The sequence below is a fragment of the Fringilla coelebs genome, assembly GCF_963513975.1.
Source record: "Fringilla coelebs genome assembly, chromosome: 6".
Taxonomy (NCBI): domain Eukaryota; kingdom Metazoa; phylum Chordata; class Aves; order Passeriformes; family Fringillidae; genus Fringilla; species Fringilla coelebs.
The window spans coordinates 23,290,823-23,316,645 of record NC_140034.1 but is presented as its reverse complement, the minus strand read 5'-3'; the positions used below and the strand labels follow the sequence as shown (position 1 = coordinate 23,316,645).

Here is a 25,823-nt window from a genome sequence, read left to right as displayed (position 1 = left end):
AGGGGACGGTGCTGCTGCTGTCTCACAATCGATGACCTCAGTTTAACAGTTCCCCAGGGCAACCTGAGGGGCTCTGGACAGCCCCTCTCCAGAGCAGATGGGCTCTCATGAGAGTCACTGCCCCAGAGGCTGTGCTGGCCATAGCCCAACAGCTGGCTGAGCAGCTGGCTGTGCTGCACAGGGGGGGCTGAGCCCAGAGAATAATCCATGCTGGGTGCCCGAGAGGATTTTCTGACCCCCTTTGAGCTGAAGGAGGCAGCATAAGAGCCCGGGCTCTTCCCCAAAGCTCCTGGCAGGATCTCAGCCTGGGGTGAGTCCAGGGAGCCTGGTGCATTCATGGGAGATGGCTTAGCAAGTGGCTTTCTGCATTTCCCACCAGCAGTATATTCTCTCCTGGCATCTGGCCCCATCATCGGAAGGCTGTGGTGCTGCTTCTGGATGTGGCTGTCTGCCTTTGGCCAGACAGTCTTCAGGACAGAGTCCACTACCTGGGATGTCACCACAGACAGCTCGTGCTTCAGTGCCTGTGAGAGTACCCTCACTGCTGAGGGCTGGCCACCTGTGTCACCTCTGTCCTCAGCCTCCTGCAGCCCACACGTCTCCAGGACACTCCTCCTGAGAGACACTTGGCATGGGTCACCCGCGGCAGTGGCACTGTCCTTGTTCAGTCTGTCTTCGGGCTTTCCAGGCAGTGGCTGCACTTTCTCTGAATCTTCCTGTGTTTGGGCAGCATCCTCAGAGTCCCAGACTTGGTAGAGCTTCTCCTGAAGCCACCTCAACTGCCGCTCTAAAAAGCAGAGCTGCTCTTTCAGCTGCTGGCAGCCCTTGGCATGGGAGCTGCCCCCTGTGGGAGCCACTCTACCAGCTGCCCCCATGCCCTGCTGGGGCACTCTTGGCTTCCTCTTGCTCTCCTGGGGCATCTCAGCACCCCTTTCCCTCTCATGCCTAGAAGCTGTCTCCAGGCTCGTGTCAAATGCCTGTGGGGTTGGTGGGAGGCTCATGCCCTGGATGATGCTCTCCACCCTGGCCCGCTTGGCTCGTAAGTGCTGGTCACAGAGCTGCTCCCGTGGGTGCTGGATGGAGAGCTGGTCCCCATCACCAGCACAGGGCACAGGAGCTGGGGCACGGGTCCTGAGGAAGGCCAGGGCTTGTGCTTCTTCTCCAGGACATGCACCACATTTGTAGTCGTGAGGCAGGGCCACTGCCTGAGAGGAAGGGAAAAGAATGGTGGGATCCAGGCTCCTGCCAACCATTGTGTGGCTGAGGAGCTGTGGTATCAGGGATGCGCTGGGGGAAGGCAAGAGAGAGTCAGTCTGGAAACAGGGCTCCAATTTCAGCCCCTGGCCATGCCCTGAAGTGGCACAGTCTCTATCCTGCTCAAAGCCAGTCCTGCTGTCCATCGAATCTTCTTCCTGCCTGGACAGGCTGGCAGGCTTCCCAGATGTTTGATGTTTCAGCCTGCTAGTGCTGTGGAACTGGAGAAAGAGCAAGAAACAGGACCTCATACAGCAGTTTTCCAAGCACAGGGCCAGAGATTTCTTTCTCACAGATTTCCATGGCATCCCTGCTACCCTGCAAAAACTATTTCACCAGGGAATGACCCCAGGCAGAAACCTCCAGGCACTGCAAAACCCTTGAGCAGACTGTCAGATGTCACACGACAGCAGCAATGCCCTGGGCACCACCTCACCACCCACCTACCAGCCAGGCATTTCATCGAGCCCAGAGTACATTTCACCTGCTTTGGGCCCTACAGTGCCTGGCAGCACAAACTTCCCACATCACCAGCTGCATCTGCACCAGAGGCATTTGGGGAAACTGCCCTCTGGGCGTGTGGACTCTGCTATGAGGGCAGGGAGCAGCAGGCAGAGCCCTCTGCCACGTACACCTGGGCAAAGGGTGGGTTTGGGTGCTCCTGGGTGTTGGCAGAGCACAGAGGAGCAGCTGCATCCCTGGTGAAGGTATTCACACAGCCAGCAAGGCCATGGGTGCTGCCGGCTTCTGCTGGCCCCAACACCCCCAGCAGAGCCCCCAGGGCACGGGATGGGTGGCAGCACTTGGGGACTGGGCCAGCACAAACAGGCTGGTGGAGGAGGGCACAGAGAGGGTAAAAGTGCAATGTGACCTGCTGTGAGCAGGATACATCGAGGTGTTCAGGCTAACGCAACATGGGATTCCTAAGTGCTTGGCAAAACACTGAATAAAAGAAATGAGGATGGGGATTATCAGGGAAGAGAAAAAATACTGAGCCAGCAGCCCCAGGCTTAAAATTGTCACGCTGGCTCCAAGCAGGGATTCACCCCCTCCGCTCATTCCCCGCATGCACAACTTTGCAAAAGAAGTGTAAAACATTGTATCCTGGGCGATTACATAGTAACTGCCCCTCTGGGATGTTTCTTCCCCACCCACATTAAGGAGCAGCTAAATTAGGACAGCTCTTGTCCTTTCCGGACGCCTTTAAAGCCTGAGATTCTTTTGCTGTTCCCAGAAATACCTGATCATTTTCAACACCATCAGTCTCCTGTCCCTGTAACTGCTCCACGCCAAGTCCTCCAGACAGTGTTGAAAATGGGTTTTTTCTCAGGGGTTTTTAGCAGGTTGCCTTTCTTCAAACACCCTGAATTCCAGGCAGGTGCCTGGGAGAACTCTACCTTTTGCAGAGCCATAGTCTTGACAAACCAAGTATTTCCTGGTTTATCTGACACCACATGTTGATCTGTGTTGTCTCCCCACCCATCCTGACCATTAGGGTTTCATTTTCCTAAGAGTCTGCTGTAGGGTCTTTCAAACTGCTCAGTTTATCCACAGCCAGCACAAGGCTGGGGTGCCAGCAGCTCTGAACATCCTGCCTTGCCCTTGTGTTAGAAGCTTGACCATTGCCTGCAGCTGCCTCTCAGCCTGCCGTCTGCACCCAACACAGCAAAAACATTGCAGTCAGAGATTCCATCCAGCCTTAAACCTTCCCTCATGGTGTGGTCCTGTAACCTCTCTTGGTTTTCTACACTTGCTCGCTATTTCTCTCATCTGGTGTGCACAACAGCAAGGTCAGGAGCTCACCTGCCCCCTGGGCTGAGGTTTCCCAGCTCCCTGGAACCTGGGTGATACACCCCTTTTAAACAGATCGACTCAGAGCTGGCAAGGGGACCTCCACCTGCTTAAGGTTTCTAGCACCACCGTTTTCTTCTGGAGATTTGGAGGGAGGGAGGGAGCAGATCCTCCTGTCCCAGGCCACGGCAGCCCGCTGTGGGCGGCCCTGGCTCCCCCTCACAGCATCCCTGGCACCGCAGGAGCAGAAGGTGCTGCCCTAAGCAAACTCCTGCTGATGCAGCTCTTTCCGCACGAAGTTAGCAGGTGCGTGCTTTGGTTCCCACTCTTACTGGCAGCTCTCACTAGTGCTACCCTCCAGAACACTAAAAAGCAGCCGAGACTCCTCCTACCTGAAGAAAAAGACAGGAACGAAACGAAGATGCTCAGAAGACGAGGGCAGTGTGCCTTCTCCAAACTGAAGCCACCCCTCATGGGCTCCCTGGGTGCTGCTCGGTGGCACAGCCGCGCACGGAGCAGCGCGCTGCCCCTCCGGACGGCAATTCCCCGCAGAGCCTTCCCCGGCCGCCGCATGGCTCTGTGCGGTGGCAGCGGTGCCCGAGCCGAGCCGCGGGCAGCCCCGGGAGCGCGGGGACCACGGGCAGCCCCGGGGCACGGTGTCCGTGGGCAGCCCCGGGGCGTGGTGTCCGTGGGCAGCCCCGGGAGCGCGGGGACCACGGGCAGCCCCGGGGCAGGCACGGTGTCCGTGGGCAGCCCCGGGAGCGCGGGTGCCGCAGAGGCAGAGCCGGGCGTCCTCCCGCCGCTCTCGGGGCCTTTAAAGAGGGAGTGGGGAGGCCGGAGGCAGCCAACCAGCTGGGAACGACTTCTGAATATGCAGATGGACAGCCAGAAGGTCAGGCCCAGCACCAGCGTCCGGCCACCTTCCCTGCTGTCCGCCACACTCTTAGCCCCTGGAGCCAGACAGGCAAGGTTCCAAGTTGCCGGCTGCCCAGGTGAGCAGAGGCCCAGAGGAGCAATTTTGGCCTGGAATTTGGCCGGAAGCCCCATTCAGGACCCAGGATAGTGAAATGTTGGTGAGACGATGCAAATACACCAGGCTGACAAGCCGTGCCACAGGCAAGGAAGGAGCTGGCCCAGATCCCACCAGCTACCCATCTTCCATGGAAAGTGGCCAGGCATTTCCCATGTCCCACACCGTGGGGCATGGAGGCAATTTGGCTGTCCTGGAGGTCTGCAGCATCGGATATGGACAAGAAATGGGACAACACAGGAGAAGCAGCAACACAGAGTCCCTTGCTTGACACAGGGTGCTTTACAGACAGCACCAGCAGAGCTGGCATCACTCCCGGCTGAGCACATCCTGACCCCAGCCCCAGGACAAACCTACCTGCCCCAGCAGCACACGTGGTTGTCAGACACTTCTCCTCATGCAGGAGCTGTGGGTGGCTGGGCAAAGCCTAGCCATGTATGCTACGCCTGGGGCTTCATCTGCTTTGCTTCCACACGCTAACTGAGCATGGCAATGCCTAGTGTATTCTATTCACTGGGCAGGCAGGAGGCTGTGGTTAGAGGCAGCTGACATCGGGTGGTCAATGTGGTTCAAGGTTGTTAGCCTTCAAAAGACAGATCACAGAGAAATCCCTGGCAGAGAGCATTTCTGGCTCAGTTACCTTTTATTAGAGCAGTCAGCTCATCCTCAAAGCCTCAGACACTATCCCCTGTTGCTTCTTATTCAACCTCTTTCCTTTGAAAATGATCTCATATTTTGAATCTTGCAGTTAACCACTCATATATTATTAAGGAGTGGCTAAATTAAGCACATGTGCATCACCCAGACTTGTCTCCTTGAGAGATGGCTGGCTGTCAGACAGCCCTTTATAACTATCCCAGGCTGATTCTCAGAATCTGTAAATAGGTTCCTTGGGTTTTCTTCCACCCGTGGTTAGCTGCCTGGAAGCAGGCAGAAAAGAGAAGCTAGCTGGGAAATTCTCAAATGTTTTCAACATACAGAGCACACCTGATGAACAGGGCTAACTCGTGGGCTCATTTTCCTGTTTGCCATGGTGAGATGAGCTCACTGCCCGTTTCTAACCATGCAGCATCCCACCGGGTGATGCTCGCGGCAGTATCGTCCCACACCGGCTCAGCGCCGTGGTTCGCCGAGGTGAGCAGGGAAAACACGGCCACAGCTGCCCTGCAGCAACCCAGAGCTGCTTCACAGAAGAGCGTCATGAAACGGCACTCTTCGTAATGCATGGGGTTATTTATTACCCATATACATATACCATTACATGTGATAACATCTGTATGTACAGATGCGTGTTTATATAAGTATATGTAATACCTAGCTATTTTATATGTTTGTGATCTATACGTAATAGTATTTACTGTCACATACATTGTATAGAATGGTTAATACCTACATTATTAGGTATACGGTAGCGCACAGCAATTCGTGAGCAGCCCCCGGTCCCCGGCCCCGCCCGCGATGGTCCCGCCCCGGCTGCTCCCCCCGCTCGGGGAGCTTGGTCCGGCCCCCCGCGCTTCCGCCCCGCGCCGGGCCTGGTTCCGGTGTCCGCCCTGCGGCCCCTCCCGCCGCCGCCGCCGCCGCCGCGATGGTGCCGCTGTGGCGGTCCCGCTGCCTCGGCCGCGCGCTGGGCCGCTCGCTGCGCGCCCTCCGACAGGTACGGCCCGCGGGCACCGGCCGCGGGGAGCGGGGAGCGCGGAAGGGCGGCGGCTGGGCGGGCGAGGTCGGCGGCGCCAAGGGCACCGGGACGCGTCCCCTGCTGCCTGGCGCTGGGCACGGCCGCCCCGGGGACGCGGCGGGGCCGGGCACAGGAAGGGGCGGCGAGGCTGTCCCCCAGCAGGGGCCGCGGTGAGCGCGGCGCTGCCCCTTCCCCGCGGGTGCCGCTGCCCCGCTGCCAGGCCCGGCCCCGCGGGAAGGGCGGCGGCGCACGGCACCGGGCAGAGCTGACCGGCGGGAAGGGCTTCCGAACGCCGCCGCTCCCGGGCTCCGCCGTCTCCGCCTGTCAGTGGCTGTAGCATTCGGGGCCCTCGCTGTTGGCAGCCACCGGCCTGCGCTGGCAGGGACCCTCCCGAACCGGGGCGCGCCCGGTGCAGGATCGGCAACAAACCGGTATGCGGTTTGTTGTGTAAATTCTGTGCTCGGTTTTCAGGGCAGTCACTGAACCGCTGCAAAGGGTGGTAACCTCTGCTGGCTGCAGCGCGGGCTGACAGAGCCCAGCAGCTACTTAACCCTGGGGCTGCCCTTGGCCGGCTGGGTCCTGTGTCCTGCTGCACACATCTCCCGTTTAAACAGCAAACATGCACAGCTTCATGAGCACACACATATATGTGCATACCTACGGCATGGGAAAGATCGCTTCTCTTCCAGGGACCAGCTGGTGCCTTGGAGCATGAGACTCGGTTTTAGACATGCTGCAAATGTAGGCGAGCAAGTGGTGACAACCGATTGTAATGTAAAATCACCTTTGTGTTAGAAATGCGTGTGTAGACGTGTAATGAACCTCTTGCAAGTAACTGTACAGTTGCAGTTTGAAATGTAGAGACAAATTGATTATAATGCAGTTGAAACAAGCTTATTAAAGTGGCATTTTAGCAATATTTAACCTTTGTCAGCTCTCAGTGGTGCTGTGTAATTATAAAGAACAGGAAGAAGTCAGATGGAGTACTCAAACCTTTCACAAAACTAGTCTGAAAATCAGGAGATTTTAGGCTGAATGCTTGTTAACCTGTTAGATGTACTGGAGGAGTTATAGCAGTAGTTTGATTTCCATTTGAACAGCGATATGGGAAGTAAATTTTGATTATGATGTAATACAGGCTTTTTGGAGAGATAGAAAGAAATTCCAAAGCTTGGCAAACCTCTGGTGGCAGAGGTGAGAACAGTAGACATGTACAAAATTCAGAAGTGGAGGATTGAATACGACGAGTGAAGTCAGTGAAGGTGAAGAAAGGTTGACTGGGTTTTGACTGTAAAAGAAGAAGAGGTCCTGAATTTATATCAGGTAGAAACCATGAATGTGCATCAATAGCCTGTAGCACATAAGAGTCGGGGCCGGGGCAGGCAGATCTTGAAGGCTGCGTGAAAAACTCCAGAGAAGAGCTAGTCTGGAAAAGACAGGTGTGATCAGGAGCTGTGTAAATGCTTTGAGAATCAAATCCTTCTGTTTATCTGGGCAGGAGTTCGTAAAAAGCTTTTTCTTCCCTGTTTGATCCTCCCCTCATGCTGGAGAAGTTCTGAGCCTGTTGTCTTAGTAACAGTATCCATCACTCAGCATTGCTATCTCCATCCCATCTCAGCATCTGCCCTCCCATGCTGTATATAATTGTTTTGATACCCATGAAAACCATGCAGTGGGGTTTTCACGTGTAGAAGGGGTTTGTGCTCGTCCTTGTTGAAGCAGCAGCTGCTTTGCTCTCAAGAAGCCATGGCTGGAGAACCAATTGCTGCTTTGCCTGTTGTTGGAGCTGCACAGCACTGGCCTTCTGTTTTGCCTCTCTTGAAATGAGCTGCACTGTCAAGTTCATCAGATTCCTTGCCTGAGCTGGTCCCTCACTGTTGGTATACAGGCTGTTGCTTTAGCTGATGTATTGCATCCTTTATTTCAGTGTGTAGTGACCTGCTGGAAGGTGATGGCTCCTTGAAAGGTGTGGCCTGGGACGGTGTGTGCCAGGGTCACTTTGACATAATAATGGTTATAAAAACAATTCTGAGAAGTCATGTGAAACGAGAGGGAAATATTAATCACTTGGTACATGAGTCACTGGCTAATTAGACCAAGACTTCTTTCCCCAAGCGAAGGCTGTCTTTTTAAACTGACCCAATGTGCTAATGCCACGTGGCGAAACGGAAATATTTCCATTCTCACTGAAAAAGCTCCAGTAGAAGGCAGAGGGCAAATTTAGCCAAGCAATCCAGGAAGGGGTGCAATCAGAGCGATTCCTTCAGGGAAAAAAGGGAACAGGAAACAGCCCTGTCCAGTGTCTCCTGAAGCTGCATGTTCATCTGAGGTACTGTGGTTAAGAGAACACAGCAGTTCTGCAGAATGTAAGCCAGAGAAATCACAGTATCTTTTATTAGTGGCTTCCTCCTCACATTAAGCCCTTCCCCTAATTTCTTAACCTTAAAGGCAAAGGGTAAAGTGATAGCAGTTTTTTCCTTAATTTTGCTGCAATTGTAGAACACAGACTTGACACCACTGGTGGAAGAGAGCAGCAGATGTTTTTTCACAGCGATTTATTTTAGGAAAGACCTTCTAAACTTTCCTTTTTGTTTTAACTTCACAGTAAACTGATCCTGAGCAAATAAAATTGTCTGGTTTTGCATCAGTCTGAGGCTGTTCCTTTCTTAACAATTTATTGTCTGGCATGCTAGGAATGCCTTTAATCACTTTTTTTAATAAAGCACCCAGGGAAACATTAATGGATAGAGGGGAACTCAGGTCGCTTCATACTCAATTTGTGATTGACTCCATGCTATATGGGACACTACAGAAAGTGGGAAAAATATGATCAATACAGAGTGCTGAGGATTGTGGTGCTCTAGAGAGCTGACCCACTGGAGTTAAGTTGGAGTTTGTCTTACTGATCCTGGCTGAGAGCCGGCTCTACACAAACCAGATCTGAATTAGCAGGGCCAGTGCTGCACCAAGATTAGGCATTGTAGCATTCAAGATGACTCTACAAAGTCTGCACAGTGCTTCCTGCTTTCCCTTACCCAGCCTGACTTGGGGCAGGGGCTCCAGCAGGCCCTGCCACAAGCTGGTTTTGCAGGAGTGTTGGTTCAGGATCATTCATCCCTGCAGTGGAGTGGCAAGCAGGGTGGCTGCATGGTGGTGTGCTGGAGCTTAGCTGTAAGTCAGACTGGCTGCCTGCATCCTTGGCACAGGTACTCATAACCCTGTTGAATTGCCTATTGATTATTGAGTTGTCTCTGTGTTAATATCCAACAAGTCAAATCCATTTATAAACTTGGATAATTAAACTACCAAGGGCTTGATTCCAGGCCTCTTAGTAGTTTTGATATAAAGTGTTCATTGAATCTGTTTTTGTATGCTGCAGCACTCAGTCCTGTAGATGGTGTGCCAAGCTCAAGTATATTGTTAGTCTCTGTTGTCTTGCCACACAGCTCCTCAAATTATTTTGATATTTAAGGTCACTTATATCCCATCCTGCCCATTTCACTGAAACTGAAATCAGGGCTTGTATACAAACTTCAGATGTTGAAGGTGTGAAGGAAATCTAACTTTTACCTTAGCTGCTGGATAAGGGTGCTTTGAGCTCTTGAGTTGCTGTCATTCTAAGCCAGTCAAGTGCATTTCCATCATGGCTACATCAGTGCTATTTTCCAATTGCTTTAAAAGAGTTCTTATCTTCTCCAATTCTGCAGGTTTCATGTGAAAGAAATATGTAATAACAGTAGGGGGAAGTAATTGGAATATTTTGAAATGTGTTCTACTTTTGAGTGCTGTTATGGTGAGCTAGAAGTGCTGTCAATGATTACACAGGTATGAAGTGAAACATCAAAGAATGTGGAATTCCTGACTAACTAACAGCAGTAGAAATTTTGCCACTGAGAGGAATTCTGGTCTTCTGGAGTTCAAAGGCTCCATAGCTTTAGAAAAAATTTTTAAAACCCCTAGATGCTGCATTCATGACTGGAGGAGTAAACATCATAGGATGTTTTATCATCATATCCAGTAGCTACCCTTTGCCTTCTCATTCATAGCAAATTCTATTGGAAATCTATTCCATCTTAAAGAGGAAGGTGTGCATGAGAAGGTCAAAACTTCTGGATCCAGAACTGGAAAGTGCAAGCACCAAATTTAACATCACTGCATCATAAAGCATCCTGGGAGGAGACAAAGGATAAAGAAGGGCATAGGTGTTCTCCTGCTCTAGCACACAGTGGGAAAGTGGCATGCCTGCAGACTGGAGCATGGGAATGGTGGGTCCTGTGTCTGATTCAGATCTCAGGGGAAAACCAAAGTCCTTCTAGGGTGGGTTTGTCTTCTTGTGATACTGATACATCCTTTTCTCTCTGACAGGGGAACTGTACTCTGGCAAGATGCCCTCTGTCTGGTGAGTCTTACACTTCTATTTAATTTCAGGCTACCTAGAAAGAACAGAGCTGATGATGGAGTTTGTAATAGGTCTGATTGGGGTTTGTTTCTGTCAGTCATGTAGTGAAGAAGCAGTGAAATGAGCTAAGTTTCCATGGGAGTGCCTCCCTTGCCTGATGTACATGCTGATCCATTTGGCTCTGGTGAAGATTTCACAGTAGCAGCACAGTGTATTTCAGGCATTGCACTGCTTGAAGCACATGCTGTTGCAGAGCCCTAGCTCTCTAATAAACTCCTTTGAAAATGATGGATGAATATGAAGTGACATGTCAGATCTAGTGTGCCTATGAACTCCGCTTCAATGCTTAAACTGTTTTTCCTTAGAGCTCTGTTTTTAAAAGCTGTACTGTAGAAATTGTGCTGCTTTTTTAAAAAATCAAGTGGGGCAATGGTTCTTCCCTCTGGCATTGTGTAATTGAGATAATTATGTTCTCCAGTTACAATGCTGACTCTCTTTAAGATCAGTCTGGAAAACTGCCCAGTGCCCTGTAAGTGACAAAGGACAGGAGTCCAGTTCATAATAAAAAATGCAGTGTCAGGGCATATGAGCAGTGTGAGAAGGGGACAGTGGGGTATGTGAAAATGGGAAGCTGTGCAAGTATTTCCCTATTGTGATTTTGGAAAATAATTTTCTCTGGACGGGAGTGGGCAGAGAAGAGGGATAATGGTGGCTCATGACTCTGCCCTACACCCTCTTTTCCTTTTTTTTCCTCCTTAGCAGTCACTGTGGCTGTGAGGCTTTCTGGGGTGCCTCTTACAGGGCTGATACCTTGCTTCATACTTCGTATGGGTGTGGATAACTCAGCAGTTCTGGAGGTGGTTCCTCATAGCTCTTTCCTGGTTTTGCTCTGAACGGGGTAGCTGCTGCTTTGTTTGCCCTTTTCAAAGTGACCCTTGTTAGCTTGGTTGTCAAGCTATAACTGTTTTCCCCATCCCTATAAATCTAGATGAAGACAAAACCACTGTTCTTGGCAAGCTGTGGCCAGGTTTGATGGCACTGGGGTGTCTCTGCATGGATATATTCCCCATTTGGTCCCGAACTTCTTTCAGGGCAGGCAGTGGTGTCCTCTGCCTTCTTTTATCTGATGAGGGTACTTGAGGGCTGTACCGCTGCATAATATAACTCCTTTCTCATTCACAGGTGTGTCTGGTAGCCAAGGACTGGCTTACACAAACAGCAGGAAGCTTGTGTAAGTATCCACTGGAAGACTGTCACGTGGGGAGACTGGGGCTGCTCTAGCCATGATAAGATTTGAGGTCTGAGGAACAGAATATGGTTGGCTGTCATGAAATCCTTGTGCACGTTGTAGGCATATGGAGGTAGCCCTAACAAAATCTAGGTTTTGCAGGTTGGGAACTGAAAACAGGCTTTGTCTGCAATCAGATACTGGGACAGGGGAGGAACAGGAGTGAGGAAACCAGCGATAAATGTATTTCTACTCTTTGATTATCTGACAAGAGGTGTTGTTTGCTCTGTGATGGTCTCCTGGTAGATTTTCTGTTGGGAGAAGTGGGGTCATTCACAACACTGTTGTTCATATGTCAGGGTTTGCACTAATGAGGTGGTCTTATAAAAATGTATTTGGGGAAATAACCATAAGAGTACATGCACAAAAGCCTGAAATACTTTGAAATCCTTTGTATGTACAAAGTAGCCTGTGCTGGAGGAAATGCTGAAGCACATTTGTTTCAGTTTTCCAAATGTGATGTCAGCAGATATAAAAACCTTCGTTTGGAATACTTGGGATTGCCAGCTCCCTGTGAAGAAACATGGTGGAGGGAAATAGCTGGTTTTTGGATGCATTGCCATAGGCAATTTATGATGCTTTTCTTTTTTTTTTTGGAGCAATCTAACAACTTCTGTAGAGATGACAGTCCTAATCTGGAGGTAAAAAAATGGTTGCTGTGCTAGTCTTGGGCATTGTGTGGGCTGGCCAGGTCACCCTTTAAGCAGTATTTAAACTATGAGGCTTCTGTTGGGTTGTCTTTCTAAATGGAAATTCCATACATATCAGTTCTCACTGAGTTTCTGAGAGCACTAATGATAGTAGAATGTAATGCTTCCTTTCTGACTGGATTGTTGCAGCTTGAACAGTAAATAGGAGTTCTTTGCGACAAATACATAGAGCAACTGAGCAGCCTTTCACATCAGTTAAGCAAGTGTGAATTCTGTACTTGAGCTTGGTGCTGGCAGCCTGCAGAGGAATGTTCTTCTGTGTTCATACTCTTCTCTCTTTCTGCAGAGTAAATAGCTCCAGTGTCTTCACTGTCCGCTACTTCAGAACCACTGCGGTACATAGTAAGTAAAAAGGCAGGAATCAGCATGATGCTTCTTTGGCTACCTCTTGCTGTCCTGCCAACAGCTACCTTCCATTCTTGGGCAAGGCTCACTGCTGTCCTGCCTGCATGGATGACTCAGGGTTTATATCCCCAGGACCCTAAAGATTTTGTCTGGCATTCCTGTCAAATGTGGCTTTCAGTCAAATGTGAATTTCTCTGGTGTTTAAATGTTGATCAGTGTTGAAGCAAGGAGACGGACAGCAATTGATGTCTGATGGCCTACCCTCTTTAGCAGAGTTGTGATGACAAGAATGAAGCAATACCATAAATTTTTAGCTCTAAAAGCAGTCAAGTCTGTTTGTCTCTCTCACAGGGGATGACGTGGTTACGGTGAACACACCAGCCTTTGCAGAGTCAGTCACAGAAGGAGATGTCAGGTGGGAGAAAGGTAAGCAGTTGCCTCTTCCCTGAAATTCTCATTGCTGTTACTGCTGTGTTGGACACCTTGGGGATGCATTTCTGTGCCTTTCAGTCTGTGACAAATGAGGCATGTGATTGCAGCTCTCCTAAGAGGTTAAGAATTGCAGTTACTGCCTCATCACCTCTCTGACAGGGAGATGTCTAAGCTGGAATCAGACTCTCAACTGTGCAGTAGATTGCTTGAGCTACTCTTTTCTTTAGAAGTTGAGAAGGAGTGGGATGTAGAAGTTATGGGTTAGTGTGGGAAACTGCTGTGGGTAAAGAGGGGAGGCCAGAGCACACCTCCCTGCTCACAGTGGTCTTCATATCTGTCATTCAGCTGTTGGAGACACAGTGGCGGAAGATGAAGTGGTGTGTGAGATTGAAACAGACAAGGTAGGAGTTTCTGGACCAAAACTTTTCCTAGTACTGTAGCAGATACCCTGTATGGCTTCTCTCCTGCTAAGAGCTCCTAGAGCCCACAGGGTCCTGACTGTGTCTCCTGCTCTCTTCATGGAGAAAAGCTTTTCTCATCTAGTATAAAATTTGCTGTGCCTTAAATGAGAATTCTTGATAACCCTTACTCATCCATTTGATTGATCGTCACTGGTATTGTTGTTTATTGGAGCTGTAATTTTACTCCTCCTTCAGATTTGAGTGATTGAGTTTTGAAACCTGTTTGTGCTTAAACAAAGGAGAAATCTGCAAGCCACAGGTTGTCTTCAGATCGTTTAAAATTTAGGCTTTACGTTTTTCCACCCCTGAAAGGACTGTTAAGCCTTGAAGTTCTTGCTGAATTTTCTGCTGAGTTCAGTTTTCAGATTTTCTGTTAGGAAGATGCTGGCAGTGGGTCAGTTCTTGACTGTATCCTGGAGATCAGGCTATATGTTACACTGCCAGCATCTCCTAAAGCTTCTAACTATTGGCACAAAATCCTGGTGGAGGGTGTGAAAACTGGTGCAAATAGTGCGAGACACAGCTGCTGTCTGTGCCAAATTACAATGTGTGTCTGCACATATTGGCATCTTCTCTTAGGTGCTTGGTCTCCAACTGACTTTCTTTTTCTTCAGACATCAGTGCAAGTTCCAGCCCCAGCAGCTGGTGTGATTGAAGCCCTTCTGGTACCCGATGGTGGCAAAGTGGAAGGGGGGACACCTCTATTCAAACTCAGGAAAACTGGAGGTAAGTCAGGCATGTATAACTTGCATAGGCCTTTGTGTTTCCACCAGGTTTTTTTCTGAAGATTTAAGCATTTAGAATAAAATGGTTTTTAGCATTTAGCAAAGCATTTAGAGGGATCCCGAGAGAGGTTAAATAATTCCCTCATCTACCTCTGTAACTGGAAGAAAGTACTCCTTTTGTCCATTAGAAAAGCATATTTTAGTCCTACTGAGGGGGATCTTCTCTTTTGTTCCCTCTGGAGGAGAATGAGCTCTTAGCTATAACTAGTTGAGAATTCCCCTAACTCTCTTTTGTGCCCGCATGTCTGCAGCATCCAGCCTCCTCCAGTGAGGAGGTCAAGGGTGTTGATGAGTAAAACACTTTCACAATGGCTTTCTCTTGTGGTGACTTCTGTCAGCTCAGTAGTGTTGAGAACATAAAGGCACTCTGCCTGAGGGTTTACTTTTGTTAGGTTGGTTGGACTCACAGATCTCTGCCAGTGGAAGCTGGTGCCCTTACCATGGTTCTTCCTTGTCTTTCAGCTGCTCCTGCCAAGGCTAAGCCAGCAGCAGCCCCTCCTCCTCCTGCAGCCCCTGAACCTGAAGCTGCGCCTGCTCCTCCCCCTGCTGCAGCACCAATTCCCACTACGATGCCACCAGTGCCGCCTGTGTCAACTCAGCCCATCGACAGCAAACCAGGTGAGCCAACAGGCATTTGTTCCTATTCTCGAGTCTCTCTGCTTTGAGGGAGAGTGTATAAGGTTAAAGGTTAAGGACATCAAACAGAGGCATTTATGGTCAAGGCCTCCTGCAGTATTGCCCTGCTTGCTCCAGACTGGATTGCTCAGCTATGCCTGGAACCTTCCCAGCCTAATTCAAGCTGCTTCCATACTGTGTCACTTAAGCAAGGAGCACGGGCTTTTTCTACCTGGCTTCTGGTTTTGACTGATGTGTTTTTTACCCTCAGTGTCTGCTGTGAAGCCGGCTGCAGCCCCAGCGGCAGCCCCTCCTGGCGAGGCAGTGCCCACCAAAGGTGCCAGATCAGAGCATAGGGTAAGCTGTGGGAGCAGGGATCTTGCCAGCACTTCTGTTGCTAGGTGATAATCTGTTCTGGCTTGAGCTTGCCGGATGTGTCCATATCCACCTGTACACACCCAGCTCAGTAGGACTGTGACAGGTGGGAAAATTCTCTACATGCGGGAATCACTTACAAGTGGTGTGGAGGAAGAGCCTGAACCAATCTGGCATGGGTCTTTTCTAGGCAAAAGTCTTGTCTTGAGCTCTGCTGACTCAGGACAAAAGGACTCAGTGTGATCTGCTTCGTTTGTCCACAAGCCCTCAGCAAAGGGTTGGCACTGCTGAAACTGCCTTGTGTATTCTTAAGAGAGCATCTGTTGAGCAACCTGCTTTCTTAGCAGTCTTGCTCTTCTCACATTAGCCACTTGGAAAGCTATGCATGCTTGGAGGTCTTGAGGAATGCAGAGGTTGGAAGTAGCTGTACTGTGATGCATTTCAGCACTGCTTTTCAAGTGAACTGTGGATTGAGCTGAGCAGTAAAATAAACTCCTCAGCCCATTGTGCTCCTGACCTAGAGTGAAAACCTTGGCCCTAGGCACCTAGTCACTCAGATGGCAAGAGGAGAGCCTTTTGGGTTTCTTGTGCATTTTCCCCTTGGATGAGCTTTAGGCAGCTTCTGCTTATACCTTTTTAATTTGCAGGTGAAAATGAATAGGATGCGTCAGCGTATTGCTCAGCGGCTGAAAGAGGCTCAGAATACTTGTGCCATGCTGACCACTTTCAATGAGATTGATATGAGGTGAGGAGTAAGCCTCTTTTTCCCTTTATGAGTAGAAACAGATTGAGGCAGTAATATTTAAATAGCAGTCAAAACCTTGCAGGTTTTCTTTGGAGAGACTAGCAGCATGTCTTTTGGGCCCTCTTTCTTAGGTATGTACCACAGTCTGTGCAGCTTCTTCAGGACCACGTTGGTGTTGTGGTATGAGGGGTGCAGAGCTTCCTAATGGCCTGTCGTTCCTTGGGAGTCACCTGCTACTTGTAATAGGGGTAGTCTCTGATTCCTCTTCTGTGGGCTTTTTGGTGGGAGACTGCTAAATGTTGAGCAGAAGACCAGAAGGGGCTAGGATCACTTGCATATAGTGGCTGTTAGAAGACAGCAAGATGTAGCATCTGCTTTCTGCCACTCCACTGGGTTACTGCTTTTGGAGGTGTTTAACTTCCAGTGAGTTGGTTCTCCAGGGCTCATCAGCCTTTCAGGTGAGCATTGCTTAGGCCTAAGGCCTTTGCTGTCAGATGGTACAGCTTTCTAGAGACAGACCAGCAGCCTTCCCCATCCTCTCAAGCAGGTGGGGGGCTCCTGACTCAAATGCTCGCATGGACTGAGCACACTAATGTAATGTCCTTGGAGGGTGGGCAGCTTATGTTACAGTGCATTAAGGGGAAATTGTGCCCAAATCAAATTGCCTTGTGAAATCCTATGCTACTCCTTAAGACAAAACATGTAAATATTTGGGTCTCAGAACAATAAGGCTGGCAAAATAGTCTTGATTGGAGGGAAGTGCTGCAGCTTTATCTCCTCTCAGAGGCTCATTGAGGTGTCGCTTTACGCCAGCCTGGGGCTCTCATTGCATCTGGTAATGTGTTTTGGATTGATTACTGTGAAGTTGATTTGTGAAGACCTGTGCTGGGGCCTCTTGCTTCCCACGGGGGTCAGTGTCTGAAAGGAGGAGGCCTTAATGAGGCAGTTCCATAGCAAACCATATCCTCATTGCTGCAGCCCTTGTGTCTTGGGAGGCACTAATGTCTTTGGGTGGTAATCTTAACTCTAAACAAGGTTAGACACAGGAAAACAAACACTCTAAACCATGGAAAATCCTGCTCCTTGGTGAAACTGTCTCTTCAAAGACTGAAGGTTTCTGAAGGGGGAAGGGATGAACCATGCAATTCCACAGCATCTTATGTCAGGCTCGAATAGGAAGAGCTTGTAGCCACAGCTTGGTTGATGTTTTGTAAATGGCCTCAATTTTGATTAATAGAAACAGTGGGAAAACTGATTTGTCTGGTCAAGAGCTATGGGTGGACTAGCACCCAGTACCATAGCTCCTGGGAAAATTTCTTTCATATTCACTCAACTCCCAAAGCTGGACAATTGGGTACAAAAGTGGTGTTGTGCTGTCTGGTGCTGAATTTGCAGAGTGGTTGAGGTCTTTTCCTTTGATCACTTTGATTTTATTTCCTGCATGTTTACTGCTTTTGCCACATGCTGTTTTTTCACCCTTCTATGTCAGTCCAGCCACACCTGCATTTGCTATCTGTGGTGCCTGTCATGGGTTGACCCTGGCACAGTGCCAGCGCCCCCATGAAAGGTGGATTTTCCAAAATGGTTACCGTGAGATGTGACCCAGGAACAGAACAAAACAGGCTCCAACTTGGGAATGGAGGGAAAAAAAAACAACATTTTATTAATCTACATAGACACAAAAGGGGAAAAGGAAAAAACTACACACAACAATCCACAATAGAACATCTTCAAAAACACTTCTCCTCCCCCCACCTCTCCAAACAAACAAATCCCCTCTAACACATCAATTCTCAATTCCAATACCCTCCTTCACACACACTCTCCCCAGTTCATCAGGAGAGAGGAGTCTTCCTCTCACACCATGGGCCTCCCCAGGAAAACACTGCAAAGTCCCCAGTGCTTCCACGTCACACACTGCAGCCGCCCGAAGAAAATCTGTAGCGGTGACCATTCTTCCTTCCATGTCCAGCGCTCTCACCACTGTCCATGGATCCAAACTGCTCCTTAGGTCCTTTTAAGAATGCTTTGCCTAGTTCCAAGAAGTGGCCGCCTCTCACCATTTGGGACACCTGTCCCCCCCATATTATTTCCCCTGGGGCCTGGGGCTCTCAGGAACAGAGATCCTTCACTGGAGGCAGAGGGCTCCACCACACCCTCCCCCTCAGTCTCTGTTCTCTCCGCTTCTCCTCGCGGCCTTGTCACTCCTGGCTTCTAGCCAACCGCCTCCCCCAAGGAGCAGTCTCTGTATTATCAGAAGAACTTGGTTTCGCCCGTGGCTGTGTAAGAGAAAAGTCCAGCCAAAGCCACTCCACTCATCTCCTCCACCTAGGGCACTCTCATCTACAAGCATTTCTTCACCTAGTCAAACTTCTTCTTCTTTCCCATCCTCTTTCTCCTCTCACTCCTCAGCTGGGGAGGATCAGTGTTTTTAAAGCTTCCAAAGGTTCAAAAAGGTTACAAGCTCGGCCTGGTCTGCTGACGGCTGGGCACCTTGCCCCCCCCCACTTTCTCCTCCTGGCTGTGCTCCCGGCACCAGATAACAAATTTCCAGCCTGCACAGTCTCTGTCATTCTCTCTCCCAGGGGGGCTGCCCAAACCATCCCAGGACTCCTCCACCCCTGCACCTTGCCGGGGCTCCGGCCTTCCTTCCCAGGCCGCATGGCCTCCCCTCCCCCGCCCAGACGCAGCTGGGCAGGGGAGAGGTCAGAGCAACTCACCGGCCGGACTCCAAAGAGGAAGGTCTTCTCAAAATCCTCTGCTTTTTAACCCACTGAGTGTGTTCTCGGAGGCGTACCCAAATCCTCAGTGGCCAAACCAAATGCCAATTTCACATCTGGCCACTGATTGGTTTGACCATAACTTTCCAAAAAAAAACTCTCTTCCGGGTCAAACCATGACAATCCACCTCTCGCCTCCGAGAATACACATTTCACTCCAACATATTAACAAAACTACATTCAATTGACATACACCAAACCTCCATCCCTAAATTTTATAATCAATCTATTTACATGCTTTGCTCTTATTCCTTTTGATCCATCTCACAGTTTCCATCTTCTCCCTTGCTTAAATCTCGATTCCCGGTCAGGGAACCAATAATGTCATGGGTTGACCCTGGCACAGTGCCAGCGCCCCCATGAAAGGTGGATTTTCCAAAATGGTTACCGTGAGATGTGACCCAGGAACAGAACAAAACAGGCTCCAACTTGGGAATGGAGGGAAAAAAAAACAACATTTTATTAATCTACATAGACACAAAAGGGGAAAAGGAAAAAACTACACACAACAATCCACAATAGAACATCTTCAAAAACACTTCTCCTCCCCCCACCTCTCCAAACAAACAAATCCCCTCTAACACATCAATTCTCAATTCCAATACCCTCCTTCACACACACTCTCCCCAGTTCATCAGGAGAGAGGAGTCTTCCTCTCACACCATGGGCCTCCCCAGGAAAACACTGCAAAGTCCCCAGTGCTTCCACGTCACACACTGCAGCCGCCCGAAGAAAATCTGTAGCGGTGACCATTCTTCCTTCCATGTCCAGCGCTCTCACCACTGTCCATGGATCCAAACTGCTCCTTAGGTCCTTTTAAGAATGCTTTGCCTAGTTCCAAGAAGTGGCCGCCTCTCACCATTTGGGACACCTGTCCCCCCCATATTATTTCCCCTGGGGCCTGGGGCTCTCAGGAACAGAGATCCTTCCCTGGAGGCAGAGGGCTCCACCACACCCTCCCCCTCAGTCTCTGTTCTCTCCGCTTCTCCTCGCGGCCTTGTCACTCCTGGCTTCTAGCCAACCGCCTCCCCCAAGGAGCAGTCTCTGTATTATCAGAAGAACTTGGTTTCGCCCGTGGCTGTGTAAGAGAAAAGTCCAGCCAAAGCCACTCCACTCATCTCCTCCACCTAGGGCACTCTCATCTACAAGCATTTCTTCACCTAGTCAAACTTCTTCTTCTTTCCCATCCTCTTTCTCCTCTCACTCCTCAGCTGGGGAGGATCAGTGTTTTTAAAGCTTCCAAAGGTTCAAAAAGGTTACAAGCTCGGCCTGGTCTGCTGACGGCTGGGCACCTTGCCCCCCCCCACTTTCTCCTCCTGGCTGTGCTCCCGGCACCAGATAACAAATTTCCAGCCTGCACAGTCTCTGTCATTCTCTCTCCCAGGGGGGCTGCCCAAACCATCCCAGGACTCCTCCACCCCTGCACCTTGCCGGGGCTCCGGCCTTCCTTCCCAGGCCGCATGGCCTCCCCTCCCCCGCCCAGACGCAGCTGGGCAGGGGAGAGGTCAGAGCAACTCACCGGCCGGACTCCAAAGAGGAAGGTCTTCTCAAAATCCTCTGCTTTTTAACCCACTGAGTGTGTTCTCGGAGGCGTACCCAAATCCTCAGTGGCCAAACCAAATGCCAATTTCACATCTGGCCACTGATTGGTTTGACCATAACTTTCCAAAAAAAAACTCTCTTCCGGGTCAAACCATGACAGTGCCACACTGGTATGAGCACTCTTGTCTCCAGAGAATAGGGGCAACATCAGGCCTAAGCAGCAAATATACCATGCCCCATCTTGCTTCTGTTCTTGGCTGTGTGGGCCTTGCAGGTTTACCCTGGCTGTGGAGCTCGTGGTCTAGAACCAGTTTCTGTTTAATCCTTTGGCAGGAACCTTAGAGCCATGTTTATATCACATGTGAAGGCTTTTGCAACAGACTGGAGGTTTCCCATTTGGTGGTGCAGATTTGCATCCTTGGGGCTGGCACTGAAATCTTTTACAGAGAGAGGGAAAGGTGCTTTCCTGGATCCCGGTTTACCAGCATTATCATGTGTTTCACAGCAACATCCGGGAGATGAGAGCTGTACACAAGGATACCTTTCTGAAAAAGCACAACCTGAAGCTAGGTTTCATGTCAGCTTTTGTGAAAGCTGCAGCCTTTGCTCTGCAGGACCAGCCTGTTGTGAATGCAGGTGAGTGGTGACCCTTGCTGGTGACTTGCATATCTGGGGAACGTGGCAGAATGGGGGAAAGCCAATGGCCAAGTCCATGGCAGTAGTAGCTTGGAGAAGCAAGTCAAATGCACAGAAAGCATGGGGACAGTCCTGCATGCTGCTGCTGATTTTGCTAAAGCCACTTAGATAGGTAGTGGACAGCTCACCAAGAGGGACTCAGTTAGGAAGGAGTGACCAGGAATGGGGCTGGGGCCATGCATATGCAGCCTGCAGAGGGCAGAGCCTGCTGGTTGGTGTACAGGTGATGCTGTGGGCACAGTGCAGTTCCTGGGCGTGTCAGAGGTGCTTGCTGAAACACAGAAGAACAGAATAACCAAGGGGAGAATAACTGAGGAGATCGGAGCAGTGTGGACTGTTTTCTTTCCATCTGTCCTGGTGCCGCTCCCACAGGTACAGCAAGGAATCATTCTTCTCTGGAGTTATATTTAAGCTAGCTGTGAGCAAGTTGTTATGATTTTTTAGCCAATCAAACCTTTGATCTTAGGTTCTGCATATGTAACAGAAGTTTTTTCTCTTTCTAGTGATTGATGACACGACCAAAGAGATTGTGTACAGGGACTATGTGGACATCAGTGTTGCTGTAGCCACTCCCCGGGTAGGTACCTTGGATGCTTTGTCCATGCTTCCTGCAGCCTTTCATACAGGATGATCATATACTTTGAGCCAGCACAGCTTTGTGCTCTGCTGCAGCACAAATTAGCTGATAAGATTCTATAAATGAGCTGATTCTATAAATGAGACACCTGTTGCATTATGGACTGCTGAGATGGGTTTTGAGAGAAGACAGAGGACCAAGAATATTCTACAACTATATTCATCTTAATAAGAGATCTCGTAACAGGGTCAATACAGATCTAGTTGTTAATGAGTAGGGCCAGGTTAGGGAAACCCTTTCTTGTCATGAATCCATGACATAGGCAGTAAAAGCTTTGAATGTCCTGTCCTCTGGCTAACTTTGCTGTGCTGTTCCACAGAGATGTTTCTGTCCAGGGAGAGTATGGGATGGAGTTACAGATGTTGAATTAGTGCATTACCTTCTTGATTAGAAGGTTCTGCTATGAAGCAGAGGTTTGACAAGGACTGAAGTTCTGTCACGGTCTTCTCCTGAAGTCTAGGGGAGGCCCAGCAAAAAGAGGTGAGAGAAAGAGGTGCCAGCTGAAATCTCCCAGTGCCTTACCTGGGAATTTATCAATGTGGAGCTGGCTCCAGACAGACCTGGTTGATTTTATGAGATAGGCTAGCAAAGGCAAAGATGATGGCTCAATTTAAGGTGTCAGCCAGGTGTGTCATGCCAGGTTTCCTGTCAGGCTATCAGGGTGTGAGGCAGCTCTGCCAACCAGCTGCTGTGGGCTGAGGGGGAGGCAGGAGCTCTCTGGGGCTGTGGCCAGATTCCTGCTGCATGACAGCTATCTGTGTGTTGCTGCACTGAATTTGCTATTCATGGACTTTGCTTCTCTCTAGGGTCTGGTGGTCCCTGTGGTTAGGAATGTAGAAAACATGAACTTTGCTGACATAGAGCGTGCTATCTACGAGTTGGGGGAGAAGGTAAGGAGAGTTTTCTGAAGAGGGTTGGGAGGAATGGAAAGAATCAGAAATGCTGGATCGGCATGTATTGATTTGGTCTCTGTGTCGTCATCTCTGACCTCTAACACACTGAGTTGTGCTGTGGGGAGTGATCCAGTTACATGTCTGGCTGTGCCTTTGCCTTCTAGGACAGCCCTACTTGTTCCCTGTGCAGAGACTGCAGTCTGCATTAGTGAGATGGTGTATCTTCACCTTTGTCTTTAGAGGCCAAGGCTGAACTGCCCTGGGGTAGAAGTCCTTGTGTGTGTCTTCTGCAAAAGCAGGAGTTGGAAGCAAAGGCAAGAGAATCCTTCCCCAAAGCCACTAGACATTCACTCTAAAGATAGGATGCATTTTCGAGCAATTTGTGCTGGTTTTCAGCTGAACAAATCAATAAGCAAAGCTCTTGCAATCAATATTTATTCCTGGAGACAGTGGATGTCCAAACCCTTGTTCTTTGCTCTCTGCGATCTGTGTGGCTTTCTAAGACCTTTTCTTTCCTTCTAGGCACGGAAGAATGAACTGGCCATTGAAGACATGGATGGTGGCACTTTCACAATCAGCAATGGTGGGGTTTTTGGGTCACTCTTTGGAACACCTATCATTAACCCACCCCAGTCTGCCATCTTAGGCATGCATGCCATCTTTGACAGGCCTGTGGCTGTGGGAGGCAAGGTAGGTGGATCTGCACAGGAGGTTTTACGGAACAAAGGACAGGGCTCAGCAGACTGAGGACCTTTTTCTAAGGGGTTGGTGTCACTTCTGAAACACTTCAGTGTGAAGAAGGAGCAGAGACTAATGGGTATAGGGCACCTTTGCTGGCCCTGGTACTTGCCTGAGCTGTGCCAGGGACTTTGTCCTATCTGTGAGTGGGCAAACTGGTTATAATCTGCTTAGGTGTGGGAAGGAGGAGGTTGTAGCCTTTGTGATAGGGAACGGTTCCAGGAAGGGCCCTTATCTTGTATGTGGCATGGACTCAGCCTGGGTGGGTGGGTAGATAATTTTGCCAGGGAGGACAAATGTAGGAGGGCTTGAATGCAGGATTCGGGGTGGGAAAAAGCCAGGTCTTCCCTGAATTCATGGGAGGGGGGACCATGCAGGCAGGAGCGCTGAGCTCACTCACCCCTGTCCCTGCTCAGATCGAGGTGCGGCCTATGATGTACGTGGCGCTGACCTACGATCACCGGCTCATCGACGGCAGAGAGGCCGTCACCTTCCTGCGCAAGATCAAGGCAGCGGTGGAGGATCCCCGCGTGCTGCTGCTCGACCTGTAGGGCAGCCACACCCCCACACAACCCACCCAGGACAGGGCCGCAGCACCAGCAGGGACGATGCAGGGCATTCAGGAACTGGCAGGGGTCATTCCAGTCTTTCTCCCTCCGCTGTGATTGGAGCTGTCCCAGAGGGAATTACGGGGATAGCTCCTACCTCCTTTCCTATTTTGTTTAATGAAGGTTTAGTATCTCACGAGAACTTGCCGTGCAGTGGGCCAACCACTGAATGGCACTGCCTTTCCAGAGCCATCTGTGTGGCATCCTCTCCCTCACAGCACCAAACTCTCACCTCTAGCTTGTCCTATACCACTGGAAACTGCTTGCTGCTGCTGTGCTAGGATACCCTTCCCTGCCCCTCCATGGCAGGTTCAGCTTTACTGCCTAGCACTGAGGTTCCTCGGAGGGAGAGGAGAGGAAAGGCTACTGTCCTGTCTATGTTTTGCTTGAAAATATTTCACACTCATCTGCCTTGCAAGGGTGGTCTGACCCCGAGGCCACTTGCAGGAAAAGTTTTGGTCAGAGCAGGACTTGAGGTAGGTGTCATGCTTCTGGCAGTGCCCTAGTTACACTCCCTCCACAGACAGTAACACGGGGTGGCAGCTCCCCTACTTTCCCTTGGCGATTGTCTTTCACCAGCCCAGTCACTGTGGCGTGAATGTTCTTGTTGGGGTGGGCAGAGCCCGTGACCTCTGTGGAGGTAGCACTGTTCCTGGGGACAGCCCTTTCACCATTACATGCCCGACGTGGGGGTGAGAACCAGCCCCCAGCAGCTCTCCTTGGCACACAGCTCACTGGCGGTGGGTGTGACTGCTGGCTTCCTGCGTGAGGGGGGCTTGGCCTGCTCCCAGCCAACACACAGCTGGGGGGCCAGCCTTTCACTGTAATGTACATCCCAGCCCACGGGTGCTGGTTTTGGGGGGAGGGGGGCAGTTCTGAATCTGATAGCGCACACATGAATTGAGGGGTGAGGGGGTTGCTAGTGCCTGCAGAGTCTATTACTCTTACCCCCTACACAGAACCTGTAACAAAAATATTTAACACAGCGGATTTTAAATGAAATAAAACTGTGCAACGACTGCAAGGGGTGTGTTTGACTGGGTGAGGACTCTGGCATCACAGCATCCCAAGTGTAGTGCAAGAGTCCTGTTATCTGGTGGTGAGAGAAAAGAGGCAATGGGAGCTGACCCCTTTGGTGGGGTCTCTCTGCCAAAGAATTGATTCTTCCCAGCAAAGAGGAGGTTTTTAGGGCTGGAAATCATCCTTTTTTAGCAACAGAACTGTTATGGATGGTGAAGAATTCCCAGTGTTAGCTAAAGGGCATGATGGCCAAGAGGGAGACCTGGGACAGGCTCATAAAGTTTTTCAGAAGTTGAATTTTTACTGCTGCGATGGGAAAGTTGTAATTCATTCAAGTGTGGAAAGGCTGTTGCAGAGGGAGAAAGTAAGCAAGAACAAGGAACAGTGGAAGCTGTCTATGGTGCTGGGTGTTTCCCTAACAAGCTGTCCTCATTGGGACAACACAAAATAATTTCTGGTTTATGGCAGGGTTTTCCCAGCTCTGACATCAGCTTCAGAGCAGAGATGGTTTACCCTTCCCAGCTACAGCTGAAGAGGGCAGCCCCTTCTAACAGAAAATTATTGCATTCACAGCTGCCAAGCGGATGAAAGGGAGGGCAGTTCCTGGTACTAGTCCCTTCATTTTCCTGGCAGCTAGGGACAAAAACAGAGTGCAGAATCAGCTTTTTTGCCTGGCCCTGGCTAAGGTAGGTTAGGGGAAGAGGAAAAAACCCTTCCTTGTTCTATGAAGGGTAGAGAGTCTAATTTTTGCACAAATGAGTGAGAAAGGTGAAAGAGGTTTTGATTAAAAAATGCTGCTTGCACTCAGCCTCTGTGCTGGTTTAGGATACAGACTTGTACGTGGTACAGACTTTGTACATGAGCCTGGGAAAGCTTTATTCTGTCTGGAGCTGTAATAAATGAGGCCTTTGAACCAAGGAAGGCAATATGCAGTCAAACTCTTTAAAATTATGCAAACTGCTTTATTTAATCTGCCCTGTCAAGGCTTGCTGTAAGAGAGTAGT

The 25,823-nt window shown here is 49.9% G+C and overlaps 1 protein-coding gene across 1 annotated transcript; it reads left to right on the top strand.

Moving 5' to 3' along the window:
• The first annotated feature begins 5,598 nt into the window (after window positions 1-5,598).
• Window positions 5,599-25,711, top strand: DLST (dihydrolipoamide S-succinyltransferase). Its single transcript, XM_084208286.1, has 15 exons — window positions 5,599-5,729; window positions 10,116-10,149; window positions 11,332-11,380; window positions 12,434-12,489; window positions 12,844-12,918; window positions 13,270-13,325; window positions 14,000-14,111; window positions 14,633-14,788; window positions 15,057-15,142; window positions 15,808-15,905; window positions 20,733-20,863; window positions 21,427-21,500; window positions 22,367-22,450; window positions 22,976-23,143; window positions 23,608-25,711. Exons 1-15 carry the CDS (start codon window positions 5,661-5,663, stop codon window positions 23,740-23,742), a joined length of 1,383 nt encoding a protein of 460 aa, XP_084064412.1. The 5' UTR covers window positions 5,599-5,660; the 3' UTR covers window positions 23,743-25,711.
• The last annotated feature ends 112 nt before the right edge of the window (window positions 25,712-25,823 follow it).

What these genes read in the sequence shown, in the direction of transcription:
- DLST (XM_084208286.1), top strand. Translation starts at nt 5,661, where the DNA reads ATGGTGCCGCTGTGGCGGTCCCGCTGCCTCGGCCGCGCGCTGGGCCGC. An exon ending in GGCAAGATGCCCTCTGTCTG is followed by an intron (nt 10,150 to 11,331) that starts GTGAGTCTTACA and finishes TCTCATTCACAG; the next exon opens with GTGTGTCTGGTAGCCAAGGA. An exon ending in AGATGTCAGGTGGGAGAAAG is followed by an intron (nt 12,919 to 13,269) that starts GTAAGCAGTTGC and finishes TCTGTCATTCAG; the next exon opens with CTGTTGGAGACACAGTGGCG.